The following is a 14,743-nucleotide window of genomic DNA, read 5'->3' as shown; positions in this document are numbered from 1 at the left end:
CTGATGGTGCGGCAAATGTGCCGATGATGCGGCAAATGTGCCGATGGTGCGGCAAGAGCCGATGGTAGAAAGTGGATTATGAGTGCTGTAGCTTTGAGAGCCGATGATGTGGCAAATGTGCCGATGGTGCGGCAAAATGTGCCGATGGTGCAGCAATAGCCGATGGTTGAAAGTTAGTAGTAGATGCTGCGGCTTTGGGAGCCTATGGAGCAGCAAATGTGCCGATGGTGCAGTTTGTGTGCCGATGGTGCGGCAATAGCTGATGGTAGAAAGTTAGTAGTAGATGCTGCGGCTTTGGAAGCCAATGGAGCGGCAAATTTGCAGATGGTGCAGCAATCGTGCCAATGGTAGAAAGTTGGTAGTAGGTGCTGCGGCTTTGAGAGCCGATGACAGCACAGTTGTATTGGTGCAGCTAGGAAGCCATAGGAGAAGCTGGAGAGCAGGGGACAGCACGGAAGCTGCTGGTGCGGCTAAGGTGCCAATGGTGCGGCAAAAGCCAATTATAGAGCGTTGGTAGTAGATACTGCGGCTTTGAGAACCGATGGCAGCACAGGTGTATTGGTGCAGCTAGGAAGCCGTAAAAGAAGCTGGAGTGCCGGAGACAGCACTGAAGCTGCTGGTGCGGCTAAGGTGCCAATGGTGTGGCAAAAGCTGATGGTAGAGAGTTGGTAGTAGGTGCTGCAGCTTTGAGAGCTGATGGCAGCACAATGGTATTGGTGTGGCTAGGAAGCCGTAGGAGAAGCTGGAGAGCCGGAGACAGCACGGAAGCCACTACGGGAAAACCAGAATCTTCACCACGAGGAGGAAAAGAACTCTGACCATGCAGGCGAGCAAACCCACAGGAATGCTATAGTCGGCGAGGCAGCAAAAGGCCAGTGTGTACAAATAGGAGGACCATCCAATCACGCAGTGCTAAGAATAGCATGTGACATCCTGAGGCATGTCGATCGCCTAGGAACCAAGGAGAACTGGAACAACATCCAAGGAAAGTGAACTGCTCTAGGGAGACAATTCGTGACCGCGACTTGTAACAGTACCCCCCCTTGACGTGGGGTTGATGAACCCCTAGAACCCAGTTTGTCTCTTCAACCTGGGAGCATGTAGAGCAGTTTCAGGAATCCAGGACCACTCCTCCAGACCATAGCCCTTCCAGTGGACCAAGAACTGCAGAACTGGAGATCCTAGAGTTCAAGATCCTCTCCAACACGAACTCATGTTGACTGTGGACCACAAAAGAAGCAGGCCTGGATGGGAAATTGGGTTTGAATTTGGCTGAAAAGAAAACCGGTTTGAGCACTGAACAGTGGAAGGTGTTATTGATACGGAGAGATTTGGGTAACTGAAGTTTGAAGGCTGCCGGATTCACCTGTGAAATTATGCAGAATGGACCAATGAACCTGGGACCCAACTTCTGCGTAGGTTGGCAAAGCTTAATGTTTTTGGTGGAGAGCCAAACCAAGTTGCTCTTCTTAAACCTACACGACTTCCGATGCTTGTCAGCAGACTCTTTCGAGTGGAGAGATACCTTCTGAATACCTTGAAGAACCTTGCTCCAAATACGATGGAGCTGAAAGACCGAAGATGAGACTGGAGAACTGGAGTCGAGAGTTTGCTCTCTGATGTTGGCCCGTAACCCCAAAAAATGGATATACCAAAGATGCAGAATGGCATGTGTTGTTAAAGGCAAACTCAGAAAGCGGTAGATGGGATACCCAGTCATCGTGTCACTTGGAGATGTAACAGCATAGATATTGCTCCAGACACTGGTTGACGCGCTCAGTTTGTCCGTTGGACTGCAGGATGGTACCCTGCGGATGGTTACAGGTCAATGCCCAGGGAAGCATAGAAAGCTCTCCAGAACTGTGCCACAAATTGTGTTCCTCGATCCGACATGATATCCATTGGTAGGCCGTGTAGGCAGAAGATATGCTGGAGAAACAGGCTGGAGAGTTCTGTGGCAAAAAGAAGATTTGGTAATGGTATAAAGTGCGCCATTTTACTAAAACGGTCCACCACCATCCAGATCACAAAACATCGAGAGGATACCGGAAGGTAGATGATAAAATCCATGGCAATGTGAGTCCAGGGTCTCCTAGGAATGAAAAGAGGAAGTAGCAGAACTGAAGGAGCTGTCCGAGGTGTTTTGTTATGAGCACAGACATCACAAGCCAGGACAAATGCACGCACATCTTTGGACAAAAAGGACAACAGACTGGACGGGAAAGCAACTCCATGGACTTACTGATGCCCGGGTGACCAAAAGCTCGATGAGCGTGAAAAACCAATAGGACCGATTTCCTGAATCTTTCCGGAAGAAATAGCAGACTAAAAGGCTTATCTGGAGGTGATGACAGGCTTGAATGAGCTCAGCCAAATTTCTGGTGATGGCACAGTGGAAGAAAGAGCCAGGAATAATAAGTTAATCTCTACTGAAGATCTGCTGCACAGGTTTGAAGCTCCTGCAGAGAGCGTCAGTCTTGATGTTTTTCGAACCAGGATGAAAAGAGATGAGGAATTTGAACCGGGTGAAAAACAATGCTCAGCGTGCTTGCCGAGAATTCAACCTCTTAGCAGACTGAATGTATGAAAGGTTTTTGTGATCAGTAAGAACTGTGATCCTGTGTTTGGCCCCTTCCAGCCAATGTCTCCAGTCCTTGAAGGCCCACTTGATCGCCAGCAACTTCCGATTTCCCACATCGTAGTTGCGTTCTGCCGAGGTGAACTTGCAAGAAAAATAGGCACAAGGGTGCAACTTGTTATCAGCAAGATCCATCTGAAAAAGAATGGCTCCAGCTCCCACTTCAGAGGCATCTACTTCCAGAATGAATGGAAGATCCGGGTCCAGCTGCTGAAGCACTGGAGCTAGAGTGAATGCAACCTTCTGGGCTTCGAAGGCCTGGACCGCTTTGGATGACCAGTTTGAGATGTCTGCCCCTAACTTGGTCAACTCAACAATGGGTGCAACAATGGTGGAAAAAGATCTAATAAATCGACGGTAATAGTTTGAAAAGCCGAGGAACTGTTGGAATGCTTTGAGAGTAGCTGGCTGAACCCATTTTGAAATTGCCTCGACCTTACCAGGATCCATGGAAAAACCCTGGGAAGAAATCACATAGCCTAGAAAGGAAACTTGGGTGACATCAAAATCATACTTCTCTAGCTTCGCATATAAGTGATTCTCATGCAATTTCTGCAGAACTAGGCATACATGCTGATGGTGTTAGTCCAGTGACTGAGAAAATATAAGAATGTCGTCCAAATAAAAAAAACACAAATTTTCCCAGGAATTCTCAAAGGATGTCATTAATGAGATCTTGGAAGATCGCTGGGGCGGTAGATAGACCGAACGGCATGACCAAGTACTCATAATGTCCGGTGTGAGTACTGAAGGACGTTTTCCATTTGTCCCCACTGCTTATTCTGATCAAGTTGTATGCTGTTATTCAGACCTCTGTAATCGATACATGAATGAAGAAACCCATCCTTTTTCTTAAAAAAAAAAAAAACCAGCCCCCACTGGTGACTTAGAGGGGTGGATAAATCCCTTCGCCAATGCATCTTTGATGTTATCTCTCATCGCCATGTCCTCTGGAACAGGAAGGAAATACAACCGGTCTTTGGGTAATGTGGCACCCGGTATTAAATTGATGGCACAGTTGTAAGCCCAGTGCGGAGGGAGGACATCTGCCAGCTGCTTGGAAAAAACATTGGCGAAATCTCGGTACTGGAGTGGGATGGCCGAAGGAACCTCGGCAACAGCAGGTTGAATTGTCTGAAAAGGGAGTGCTAGACATCGAGTCTGACAGGAATGGCTCCATTTTATGATTTACCCAGAGGACCAATCCACTATGGGGCTATGATCCCTGAGCCAGGGGAGACCGAGAAAAACAGGGGCCAAGGGACAATGAAGGAGATAGAAAGACATGGTCTCTGAATGCAAAATTCTGACTGACAAATGGAGAGGAGGCATTTTAAACTTAACATGACCTGTTGAAATCAATCCTCCATCCAGTCCACAGATTGGGAGCTAATGCGAGCGGCCAGGATGATGGTCGCGATGGTCAAGACCATCGCGACCATCGGGCTTGCGACGAGACCCTTGTGGTAGGGTCTCGTGGCCGCAAGCCCCAGAGAGCTTTCGGCTCAAACAGAGCCGAAAGCTCTCCCACTGACATCACTTGTGATGTCAGTGGGGCCACCCCCAGACGGTAGGCATTCTCATGGGAATGCCTCCATCTGGGCAGCCAGCCCCCGGCCTGCCCACAAAAGGGGGCGTGCTGTCACTCAACATCGACAGCACGCCCCTTTGGTGCGAGACCCGGAGCGACGGATTGCCCGTCACTATCCGGGTCTCGCGCATGCGCACGACGGAGCCGGCTCCATCGTGCGCAAGCGCTCTGGGCCACCATCGACACAGTTGCGAGCGCTCAGCGCTTGTGACCGGGTCTGAATCAGGCCCAGTGTGCGAAAAAAAAGGAAATCAATTAATTTGCCAGCCGCCCCACTATCCAAGAATGCTGAAGTAATCAGCGCTTGCGACCGGGTCTGAATCAGGCCCAGTGTGCGAAAAAAAAGGAAATCAATGAATTTGCCAGCCGCCCCACTATCCAAGAATGCTGAAGTAGTCAGAGTGGAGTTAGCAAATTGGGTGGCTGCTGGAACTAGTACTGAGTTTTTGGAGGAAATGGGAGGCAGGCCTAAGTGCAATTCCTCCTGAACACCTAAGCTTTGCCTTTTACCGATTTAAGTGGACAATTATTCACGGTATTCCCCTTGTCTCCGCAATACATACAGAGGCCTAGAGACTGTATTCTGCGTCTCTCTTTGGGCCATAAGCAAGATGCACCAATCTGCATTGGCTCTTCTGTGTCCGAAGGCGGAACCCAACTGAGAGAATGAGGCGACCTGGTGGGAAGGTTCTGTTCTCGTCTCCGTTCCCTTAGATGCTGGTCAGTCCTAATGGCCTGTTGCATGAGATCATCCAAGGACTCAGAAGGAGAATGATGGCCTCAGAGAGACAGAGACAGTATTGGCCACATAGAGCCAGATCATTCCAACCTGAGTCAGTTGCCCATCTGCGGAATTCTGAGGTGTAATCTTCCACCGCCTTCTGAACCTGTTTGAGGGAACGTAATTTGGACTCAAGAACAGAAGTTTAGAAACTGTCGGTGATCCCCAGAAAACCGATCCGGCAGGTTCATTTTTGGTTCTTGGAGAGGAACTGGAAGAACTAGAAGAACAGGAGAATGGCTCTCTTTGACATGCAAGGACAGCTCCTGGACCTTCTGAGTGAGAACCTGAATTTGAGCTGCAAGCACCTGGGCAGGGTTCTGCGCCTGTTCCATGTTAGCCATAGCTATCAGTCTGATATTACTCTTTCTTACACTTCTTTTGTTGGCAGACTATAATGTTATGAATTCCAGTGACCACTCCTTGTAAGCCATCTAGAACTCAGGCTATCGAGGTTTCCCGCCACTAACAACCGCCTGTTGTTTCCTTTGAGATTAATAGCTCACCGGTACTTAGGCAGCCACCTGGACTTACTGCTCGGAGTAGTAGCAGCTTACAGGAGTGTCGGTTGGAATCCTGTGATTAAGGAAAGAGTTTGAACAGGAAGAGTCAATGGAGTAGCTTAGAGAGGTACGGCTTGTGTGCCGATGGTGCAGCAAATGTGCTGATGGTGCGGCAAACGTGCCGATGGTGCAGCAAGAGCCGATGGTAGAAAGCTGAAAGTGCTGCGGCTTTGAGAGCCGATGATGCGACAAGTGTGCCAATGGTGCGGCAATAGCCGATGGTGGGTAGTTGGTAGTAGATGATGCAGCTTTGGGAGCCGATAGTGCGGCTTGTGTGCCGATGGTGTGGCAAATGTGCTGATGGTGCAGCTTGTGTGCGGCTTGTGTGCTGATGGTGTGGCAACAGCCGATGGTAGAAAGTTAGTAGTAGATGCTGCGGGTTTGGGAACCAATGGTGCGGCAATAGCCGATGGTAGAAAGTTGGTAGTAGGTGCTGCGGCTTTGAGTGTTGTTGGCAGCTCGGTTGTATTGGTGCGGCTAGGAACTCATAAGAGAAGCTGGAGAGCCGGAGACAGCAAGTAAGCCAGCGTGGAAGACAGCATGGAAACTGCTGGTGCGGCTAAGGTGCCAATGGTGCGCAAAAGCCAATGGTAGAATGTTGGTAGTAGGTGCTACGGCTTTGAGAGCCGATGGCAGCACTGTGGTATTGGTCCGGCTAGGAGGCCACAGGAGAAGCTGGAGAGCCGGAGACACGACGGAAGCCACTACGGGAAAACCAGAATCTTCACCACGAGGAGGAACAGAACGCTGAGCATGCAGCCAAGCCAAGGGAACCCACACGAATGCTATAGTCGGCAAAGGGCAAGTGTGCACAAATAGGAGGACCATCCGATCACGCAGTGCTAAGGATAGCATGTGACATCCTGAGGCATGCCGACTAGGGTATCCTGATGTCCATTGGGATATCGCCGTCAGCATTATGCAACGCGGTGGGATTGCGGCGACGGTATTTCGACTGCCAGCATCCCGTCCACCGATATAATAACTGCATCCTCTGACTGGGTACACAAGACTTTATTGTAAAATCATAGCCAGCTTAACTGATGTGATTATATTACAGGTTGAGTCTCCCATATCCAAATATTCCGAATTACGGAATAATTTTGGCATGACTGAGATAATAAAACCTTTGATTTTTGATGGTTCAATGTACACAAACTTTGTCTAAGGCACAAATTATTAAAAATATGGTATAAAATTACCTTCAGGCTGTGTGTATAGGGTGTAAATGAAACATAAATTTATTTCATGTATGTACATAAACTTTGCTTGAGCCACAAAATTATTGAAAATATTGTATAAAATTACCTGCAGGCTATGTGTATAAGGTGCACATAACACATATATGCATTCTGTGTGTATATTGGGGTCCCATTCCCAAGGTATTTCATTATGATATGCAATTATTCCAAAATACGGAATATTCCGTTATCCAAAATACCCCTGGTCCCAAGCATTTTGGATATGGGAGACTCAACCTGTATATGTTTATTGCGATTCAAAAACATGTCATAGAAATCTACTAATAATTTTGAAAATTTGAAGCATTAAATATGTAAATTTATTTCTTACAAGAACATTGAAATGATTAATTTGTTTGTTAGACAAGATATAATGTTTTGAAAACTTGCACATGACCAGTAGTTTGTTATTGGCTGCAACGGCTGAATTAATAAGTTGCTCATTGAGCTTCTTTACCAAAACAGACCTAACAGATGTTGACAAAATGCAGTCTTATTGCTGGAGGATTTATGTGTTTTTTTGTTTTTTTAATATGCAAATTGCTGTCAGAGGACAACATGGAGTAGATCATTTTACTGCAATGAAAACCCTGCTTGACCCTTACTGTGCTCGAATTTACCAAGCTTCTTGACTCAGAGGCAGAATAATAAAATGTTGTGGTGTGTGGCCGTGTTAATATAAACATTGCGCACCAACACAAAAGGATGCAATACCATGCCAATTAATTTCACCCAGCCAACTGATGCCGGCCTACTCCATAGCCATTAAAAGCAGGGGCACTGAGAGGTGGAGCAAGGAAATGGGTTCTGAGTGTAATATGTTGGTGATCGGGTACAACCAACAGGTCACTGGATATGGTACAAATTCAAATGGCGAAAGAGGAGCCAGGGTGAGTCAGGTCAAGAAGACACTGGAAAACAAAGTTCAAAAGACAGGTGCAGGAACATTGAAGATCAAGGAGGCAGGCCTAAATCTCGGGCGGTTCTCTCTCCTGTATACAAAAAAAGGCTTTCAGAGGGCTAAGCAGATTTGAATCTGGTGTTTAGCTGATGTAAATGGTCACATGACCGCAGTTATAAAACCCCAGGAAATGCTGCACTCCCACTGCTATAGAGCAGCACAGGACAATGCTGGAAAACAGGCAATAAAGATGTGTAGAAAGGGAAGGAGAGAAGCTATACGTCGCCAGACCCAGGGGCCTATTCATCATACCTAAACTTTCTCTGGAGGTAATTAGGTTTAGAACTCGCATGGAGTTCTACCTAATTACCAGAAGAATTCATCATTCCTCCTCTCCATAACTATCTATTCCGAAAAGCTGTCATTTTTTATGTCATTTTGTCATTCTCTATCTACACTAACTTACCGCAGCTGGAATGAGTGCTGCGCATGCATTACATTCGTTAAACCAGCACATGCGCAGTACTACCTACAGCTGCGGTAATTTTGTGTATCCTCCCCCTCCCCCCTCTGCTCACCTCCCCCCCGTCCCCGACTTACCTGCTCGCGCAGCAGCCTCTGGCTCCGTCTGCTATGCTGTCATGTGTTCTCCCCATCAGAACTCAGTAGATTAGAAAAAAAAAAACTTTTTTTTTTTCTAAACTTTATTGTGTTCTGCTGGGGAGAACACATGACAGCATAGCAGACGGAGCCAGAGGAGAGTCCAGAGTGATGGAGGAAGATGGTAACACCATCAAATTCCGAAAATATATAATTTTCGGAATTTGATGAATACCATAATTTCCACTAATGTATGGGGAGTGTGGAAATTAACACAGGGGGACTTAACCAGGAGATATCAGTGATATCTCCTGTGCTAAGTATCTACATGAATACTAAAATAACGTTAATTAAGGAAAATGTCCTTAAAATGTTATTTTAGTGTTGATGAATAGGCCCCCCAGTGAGAAAAATACAGGTGCCAGTGACTTGTAATATGTATTTTATAGAATGACTGCTTCCTCTTGGAATCACCATTTTTAACTATATGTTATTTACTTGTAATTTGCTTCCTTTATTTACATTTCTAAGTTTGCTACAGAACCTGTGGATATGTGGAACGGGATGTAGTTAGGCCGCCGATCTCAATGCCGATGCCGGAATCCCGACAAGGGAGTTAAGATAGGCATTGAAATACCGACGCCTATCTTAATCCTGATACCGAAATCCAGGAGGATGCCAGCCCGTTCGAATGTAAGCCAGGGTGCCCTTAGTGTTAGCGGCGGCGGGGGGGGTTAGATTTTAGGTAAATTAGCGGGGTTAGCATTAGGTTTTTGGGGGGTAGGGATAGGCACCCATAGGGGGGAGGGTTAGGGTCAGGCACCACTGGGGGGGGGAGTTTGGGTTAGGCACTAAGGGGAGAGGATTAGGTTTAGGCACGAAGGGGGGATACTTTGGTTTAGGCACTAACGGGGAGGGTTAGGGTGCGGGTGGGGAGATTAGGGTTAGGCTACAAGAAGGGAGGGTTAGGGGGAGAAGGGGGAAGGGTTAGGATACTTACCCAACCCCTGTCGGGATACCAACCATCGAGATGCCGGTATTCTGATAGGAGACATCCCGACAGTCGGCATTACATACACATTCCTGTGGAACTACACATGTCAATATACCCAGTGAAACAAAGGCTTACTGATATGTTAGGAAGCTCACTGACCCCACAAATGGCATAAGATATGGGGCTATGAGAGGGTCCACAGCTGCAGGCCCTTACCCCACATCACACCAGCTTGGATTAGGAGGAAGCCTCCAAGGACATGTAGGTATTAATCCTTAGCCCCTATTCTGAAGCTGCAATATACTGTATATGCTGGTGTTACTCAAATAACCACATTTAATACCTATAATATACTTGTGCTAAGAACTTTAATGATAACTGCCATTAATTTATAAGAGTAATAAATTAACAATTTACACACATACAATTAATGTACTTTAAAATAAAAATTAGAGGGAACCATGTAAACATGTTGGTTATACAAATGACACCATAAGTTACATAGTCTGAGTGCTATATTACACAAACGATTGGCTAATCCCTGATGGAGACTACCCCTTTCAAATTGCAAAAATAACCCGGGATATTAAAGCGCACATGCTCCAGGCGGTAGGAAGACGAAGACGGAAACACACTTATCGGTAAGCATAGTGAGAGCGGGATGCCGCTCACTACCATTATTACCCGGCATGGACGAGGGAATCATTCAGGAGGCTGTTTCTCATAGACTGTGTTACTTAGGGCTCTATTTACTACAATTGGCATATTGAATGCAGATTGTAGTGTGATATTACTGACTGAATTCGCATTGTGAATTCAGCCAATATCACAGGGATTTACTAAAAATCCCTTGCAGGGACAGAGCTTGCGATAAAGCTCTGTCCCTGCGAATCACCTCTGCACACTTATCACGGTACTTTCGCAAAAAATACCGTGACAAGTGCCCGCGCATATGCCAATACACTTACCTCCAGTGATCGGGACTCCGGTGATGTCCTCAGTGGATCCGGCCAGCTGATCTCCCATCCTGCACTGGGACCCGGTCAGCTGACTGGGTCCCAGTGCAGGATGGGAGACCAGCTGACCGAAGGGAGGACACCAAAGCCCCGATCACTGGTCCCTGGACTCAGGTAAGTTTTTTGGGGGGTTTTTCACAATTTTTTTTTTTTTTTTTTTTAGCAGTGATCAGCGTATGGTCTGTTTAGATACACAGCTGATCACTGGGGCCGGCACCGGACTATGCTCTGCCTGTTAGAGTGGAGCAGGAGTCCGGTAACCGGGGGAGACCCTGGATAACGCCACCTCCAGGTGACATTATTATCACAGGGCTTCCCCTGGTATTTTTTCACAATTTTTTTATTAACTTGCACACAGATCGCATTTCCCATTACAATTATGGGAAATGTGATCTGATTACAAAAAATAAGTGATAATTAGGGCTTGGAGTAGAATTTTACGAATTCTACTCCAATTGCCCTTTAGTAACTTTAGGTGATACTAAAATAATGTGAAAAGGGAGTGAAAACATCCCTTTTCACTTTATTTTAGTAAAAATAATGTTAATAAATAGAGCCCTTTGTACTTGCAAAGATCTGAGCAAGATACTAATCATCTTCATGAATAATATTATCACACAGGGCTCTATTTACTACAATCCGCATATTGAATGCGGATTGTAGTGTGATATTACCGAGTGAATTCGCATTGCGAATTCAGGCAATATCACAGGGATTTACTGTAAATCATTTGCAGGGACAGAGCTTGCGATAAAGCTCTTTCCCTGCGGATCCCATCCGCACTCTAGTCGCGGTATTTTCGGAAAAAATACCGCGACTAAGAGCCCGCGCATGCGCCGACCCACCGTCGCTGCTGCCACCCCACCGGCGCTAAGCCCCGCCCCCGGCACTAAGCCCCGCCCCCTGCGATTGTGGACCCCCGCGACCCCCCCTCCCTTCATTATACTTACCTGCATCCTCCTGGCCTCCGGTGATCTTCTCCAGGCTTCCCGATCAGGTGATCTCCCATAATGCACTGGGGCCCGATCACCTGATGACCGGGCAGCAGTGCACTGTGGGAGACCAGCTGACCGGAGAGGAGCCATCACCGGACACCCGATCACCGGTCCCTGGAGTCAGGTAAGTAAAAAAAAAATGTTTCATTTTTTTTTTTTTTTTTTTTTACAGCAATCAGCTTGCTGTCTATTTAGACCACATAGCTGATTACTGGTACCGGCTCCCGGCTCTGCTCTCCCCGTTAGAGCAGAGTGGGAGCCCGGTAAACGGGGGAGACCTCCAGGTGGCGTTATTATCACAGGGCTTCCCCCGGTAATTTTTTACAATTTATTTTTAGTAACTCTGGTCGGATCACATTTCCCATTACAATTATGGGAAATGCGATCTGCTTTACTAAAAATAAGTGATACTAGGGGTTGGAGTAGAATTTTACTAATTCTACTCCAATTGCCCTATAGTAACTACAGGTGAAACTAAAATAATGTGAAAAGGGTGTGAAAACTCCCTTTTTCACTTTATTTTAGTAAAAATAATGTTAATAAATAGAGCCCTTAGCAGCCTGTCTGAGGTGAATCATGATGTGAAAAATCTTGCCAGAGGAGTTTCCACTGCTTTGTATCTATTTAAGTGGGAATATATGAGACTATTATAAAGGTTTTTAGCTACAAAATAGCAGGACCCAAAGCGGGAATAAAATGCTATAAAGGATCCATTTTAAATCCTCTGGAAAAAATGCCGTAGAATAGCATCTGCACTAATATATGATTAGGAGGTTGCTATTTCTGATCATAGACGGATTATAACAAATCTAATTTTTAATATTGAATTGTATATTACAGATGTGAATATGTCATTGTTTATATCAGTCAATACCCCCGACTTCTAGACATGAAAACACATATAGAAGTATATTTAATTATTTTTATTTAATTTTTTTGCATTTTATTGTAGATACGCTCATTTTATATCGAGGACCGTTTATTGCTCCATTGTGTGGATTGTTTTTATATATGTATATGGATATATGTATTACCAGAGTGTGTCATTTGTATTAATAAATACCAAAGAATATTTTTCAATATATACTTAGCACCTATTTTTCCTATATCTCTTGCATTGATTGACTGTTGTTTCCTCTCAGAACAGCAATTGATTTCATTTATAGATATGCATGTATTAGTTTAAAGAGCTCAGCAGGAGATTTTATTTTAATTAGTATACTGATCATCGGGAAGCTTTCCCTTTTCCTGACATACCTGGCATGATGCAGAGTTGTTGGCAAAGCGGACATAAATTACTCTATCAAAACTGTGTATCTATAGATTGTAAGCTTGCGAGCAGGGCCTTCCTACCTCTATGTCAGTCTGTTATTACCTAGTTTTGTTCTATTAATGTTTCCAATTGTAAAGTGCAATGGAATATGTAGCGCTATATCAGAAACTGTTAATAAATAAATAATTAAATGATGTCAATAAAGTAATTTTTTTTCTTCCTCAGCTTTAACTTGACGGATCGAGATGAAACACAGTGCAGGTTATTTCTAGGAGTTTCCACTACAAAATGAAAATTGGATCAGTAGTGTAGCCGCCAACTTGGAACATACATACAGATACAAAGTTCTTATTATATTAGTATAGATATAGATATTATAATACTGTATAGATATATTTTGCATTAACATCTTGGCAGGAAAAGAAAGGGTTATATTTCTGATGGCTCACCCATCTTTCATTCAATACTACAGATCTATAGAAGAAGAGAGAACAAAAAAGCAAAACAGATGATTCTGCAAAAACACAATTCATAAAACATTGTTTTTGTGTTCTTGCTTTCCATAGACTGGAAGATTTACTGCAGAAAAAGCATCTGCAACACACAAACGATTATTCTTGAGATGTCTAGTGAGCATGGCTGTTGTCCTCATACTGTAAGTGTTTCTTCATATGTTTAAAATAAAATGAAATATGAAAATGTGTCTGAACCCTGAATACGGGGGATGTTGATAAAATACAGACACTTATCATGAATGAGGATGATTTAGAATTAGAAATGACACATGTAGCCCAGCACCAGGTAAAAACATTTTCATGTCTTGACTTTCCTATGTGAGATTTGAGCAGTGACTGATGGTTTAACCAGCGTGTGAGATGAGGCAGCAGTCTGGAATGTAAATGGGTGGACGCTGGCCATTCCAGGTGTCTGTGACAGGAGGGAGGACAAGTTAATTATCATACCTCTTCACCCTTTGCTATTTCCTTGACGGTGCGGAGGTGCAGGTGTGTTCCTTCAAACACTATCACGCAGTTTGGGTCGCAACTGTGATTTAAAAGAGACATGCTGAAATAGATAAGAAAGAAAAAACATGAGAAGGAAAATGCCACAGGCATGATTTACAAGAACCATCAGAGAATAGAGCTGATTAACAGCCAATGTGCAACATTATTTACAAGTGGTCTCTACACAGTGGAGACAACCATTTTGTGGATGGAACCAATATGAGACTGCAGCCAAATCACTAGGGATATTACTGAAGTAATAAGCACCACAAAATGACTGCCTCCACTGTCAATCGGTGATGGGTACATGTTAACATAATTAATGGAATATATCATACAGCAAATTTACAGTCATCTAATTGCAAAAAAATGGTCCCAGCCAAAAGGGTCATAATTTGCATGACATGCATTAAACATTCTAACCATATTATGTATATATGGATATGCAATTAGTTAATGTATTGCAGACATTTACTATAATTACTATACAAAAGACCACTTTGGGACATACATACGAGAAGTGCAAAATGGGAGTGAGAAAGGGTGGGCTGGTGTAGCTACTTGTGCCCTATGTAGAGGAAAAATAGATGCATATACCCCTGTATACGCCTGTAGGAGATACGGATGGTTCTCCCTTGAGATACCTGCAAAAAGTACAGCCAGACCTAGTACTTACAATCTAGTGCTGGTAGCAGTGGCGTAACTAGGGCAGGGCGAGCGGGGTTCGTGCCCTGGGCGCCGTTGGACCGGCGGCGCGGGGGGGCGCCGCCGGCCACGGTACCGGCCCGCCCGCCCGCCCGCCCTAGATAGCCAGTGTAGCGCCGACCGCAATGAGTGCGGTCAGCGCTACACATTTGCACAGGACCAGCGCTAGGCTTCCAGCGCCGGTCCTGTGCTGCACACCAGAGCCCGTTCCCTCCCCCTGAGCGCTTGCCCAATAGCGCCAGGAGGCGGGCTCAGGCTGTGCATAACACACGCATCGCCGCCAGCGCTGCGTGTGTTAAACATTTTTAATAGTCAGATAGACTCTCATTGACTGCTGCAGCACCCACTGCAAGAGCCGGACTTCCGTCCAGCTCCTGCAGTGGGTAATGGGACTGACGTCATGACGTCAGTCCCATAATGCTGAGCGCGCCAGCCCGGGAG

General features: G+C 45.4%; 1 protein-coding gene across 1 annotated transcript in view; it reads right to left on the bottom strand.

The window, feature by feature from the left end:
- The window catches only part of SMYD3 (SET and MYND domain containing 3), a 1,005,705-nt gene that overhangs the window by 378,095 nt on the left and 612,867 nt on the right, over positions 1-14,743 (bottom strand). Inside the window, exon 7 of the mRNA XM_088474473.1 lies at positions 13,556-13,658. Coding sequence (XP_088330599.1) covers positions 13,556-13,658 — 103 coding nt within the window. The remainder of the gene's footprint in view (positions 1-13,555; positions 13,659-14,743) is intronic.

The sequence above is a fragment of the Taudactylus pleione genome, unplaced genomic scaffold (assembly GCF_031769625.1).
Source record: "Taudactylus pleione unplaced genomic scaffold, aTauple2 ptg000154l, whole genome shotgun sequence".
Lineage (NCBI taxonomy): Eukaryota > Metazoa > Chordata > Amphibia > Anura > Myobatrachidae > Taudactylus > Taudactylus pleione.
Note: the sequence above shows the minus strand (reverse complement) of the source record. Positions and strands in the feature narration are given on the sequence as shown.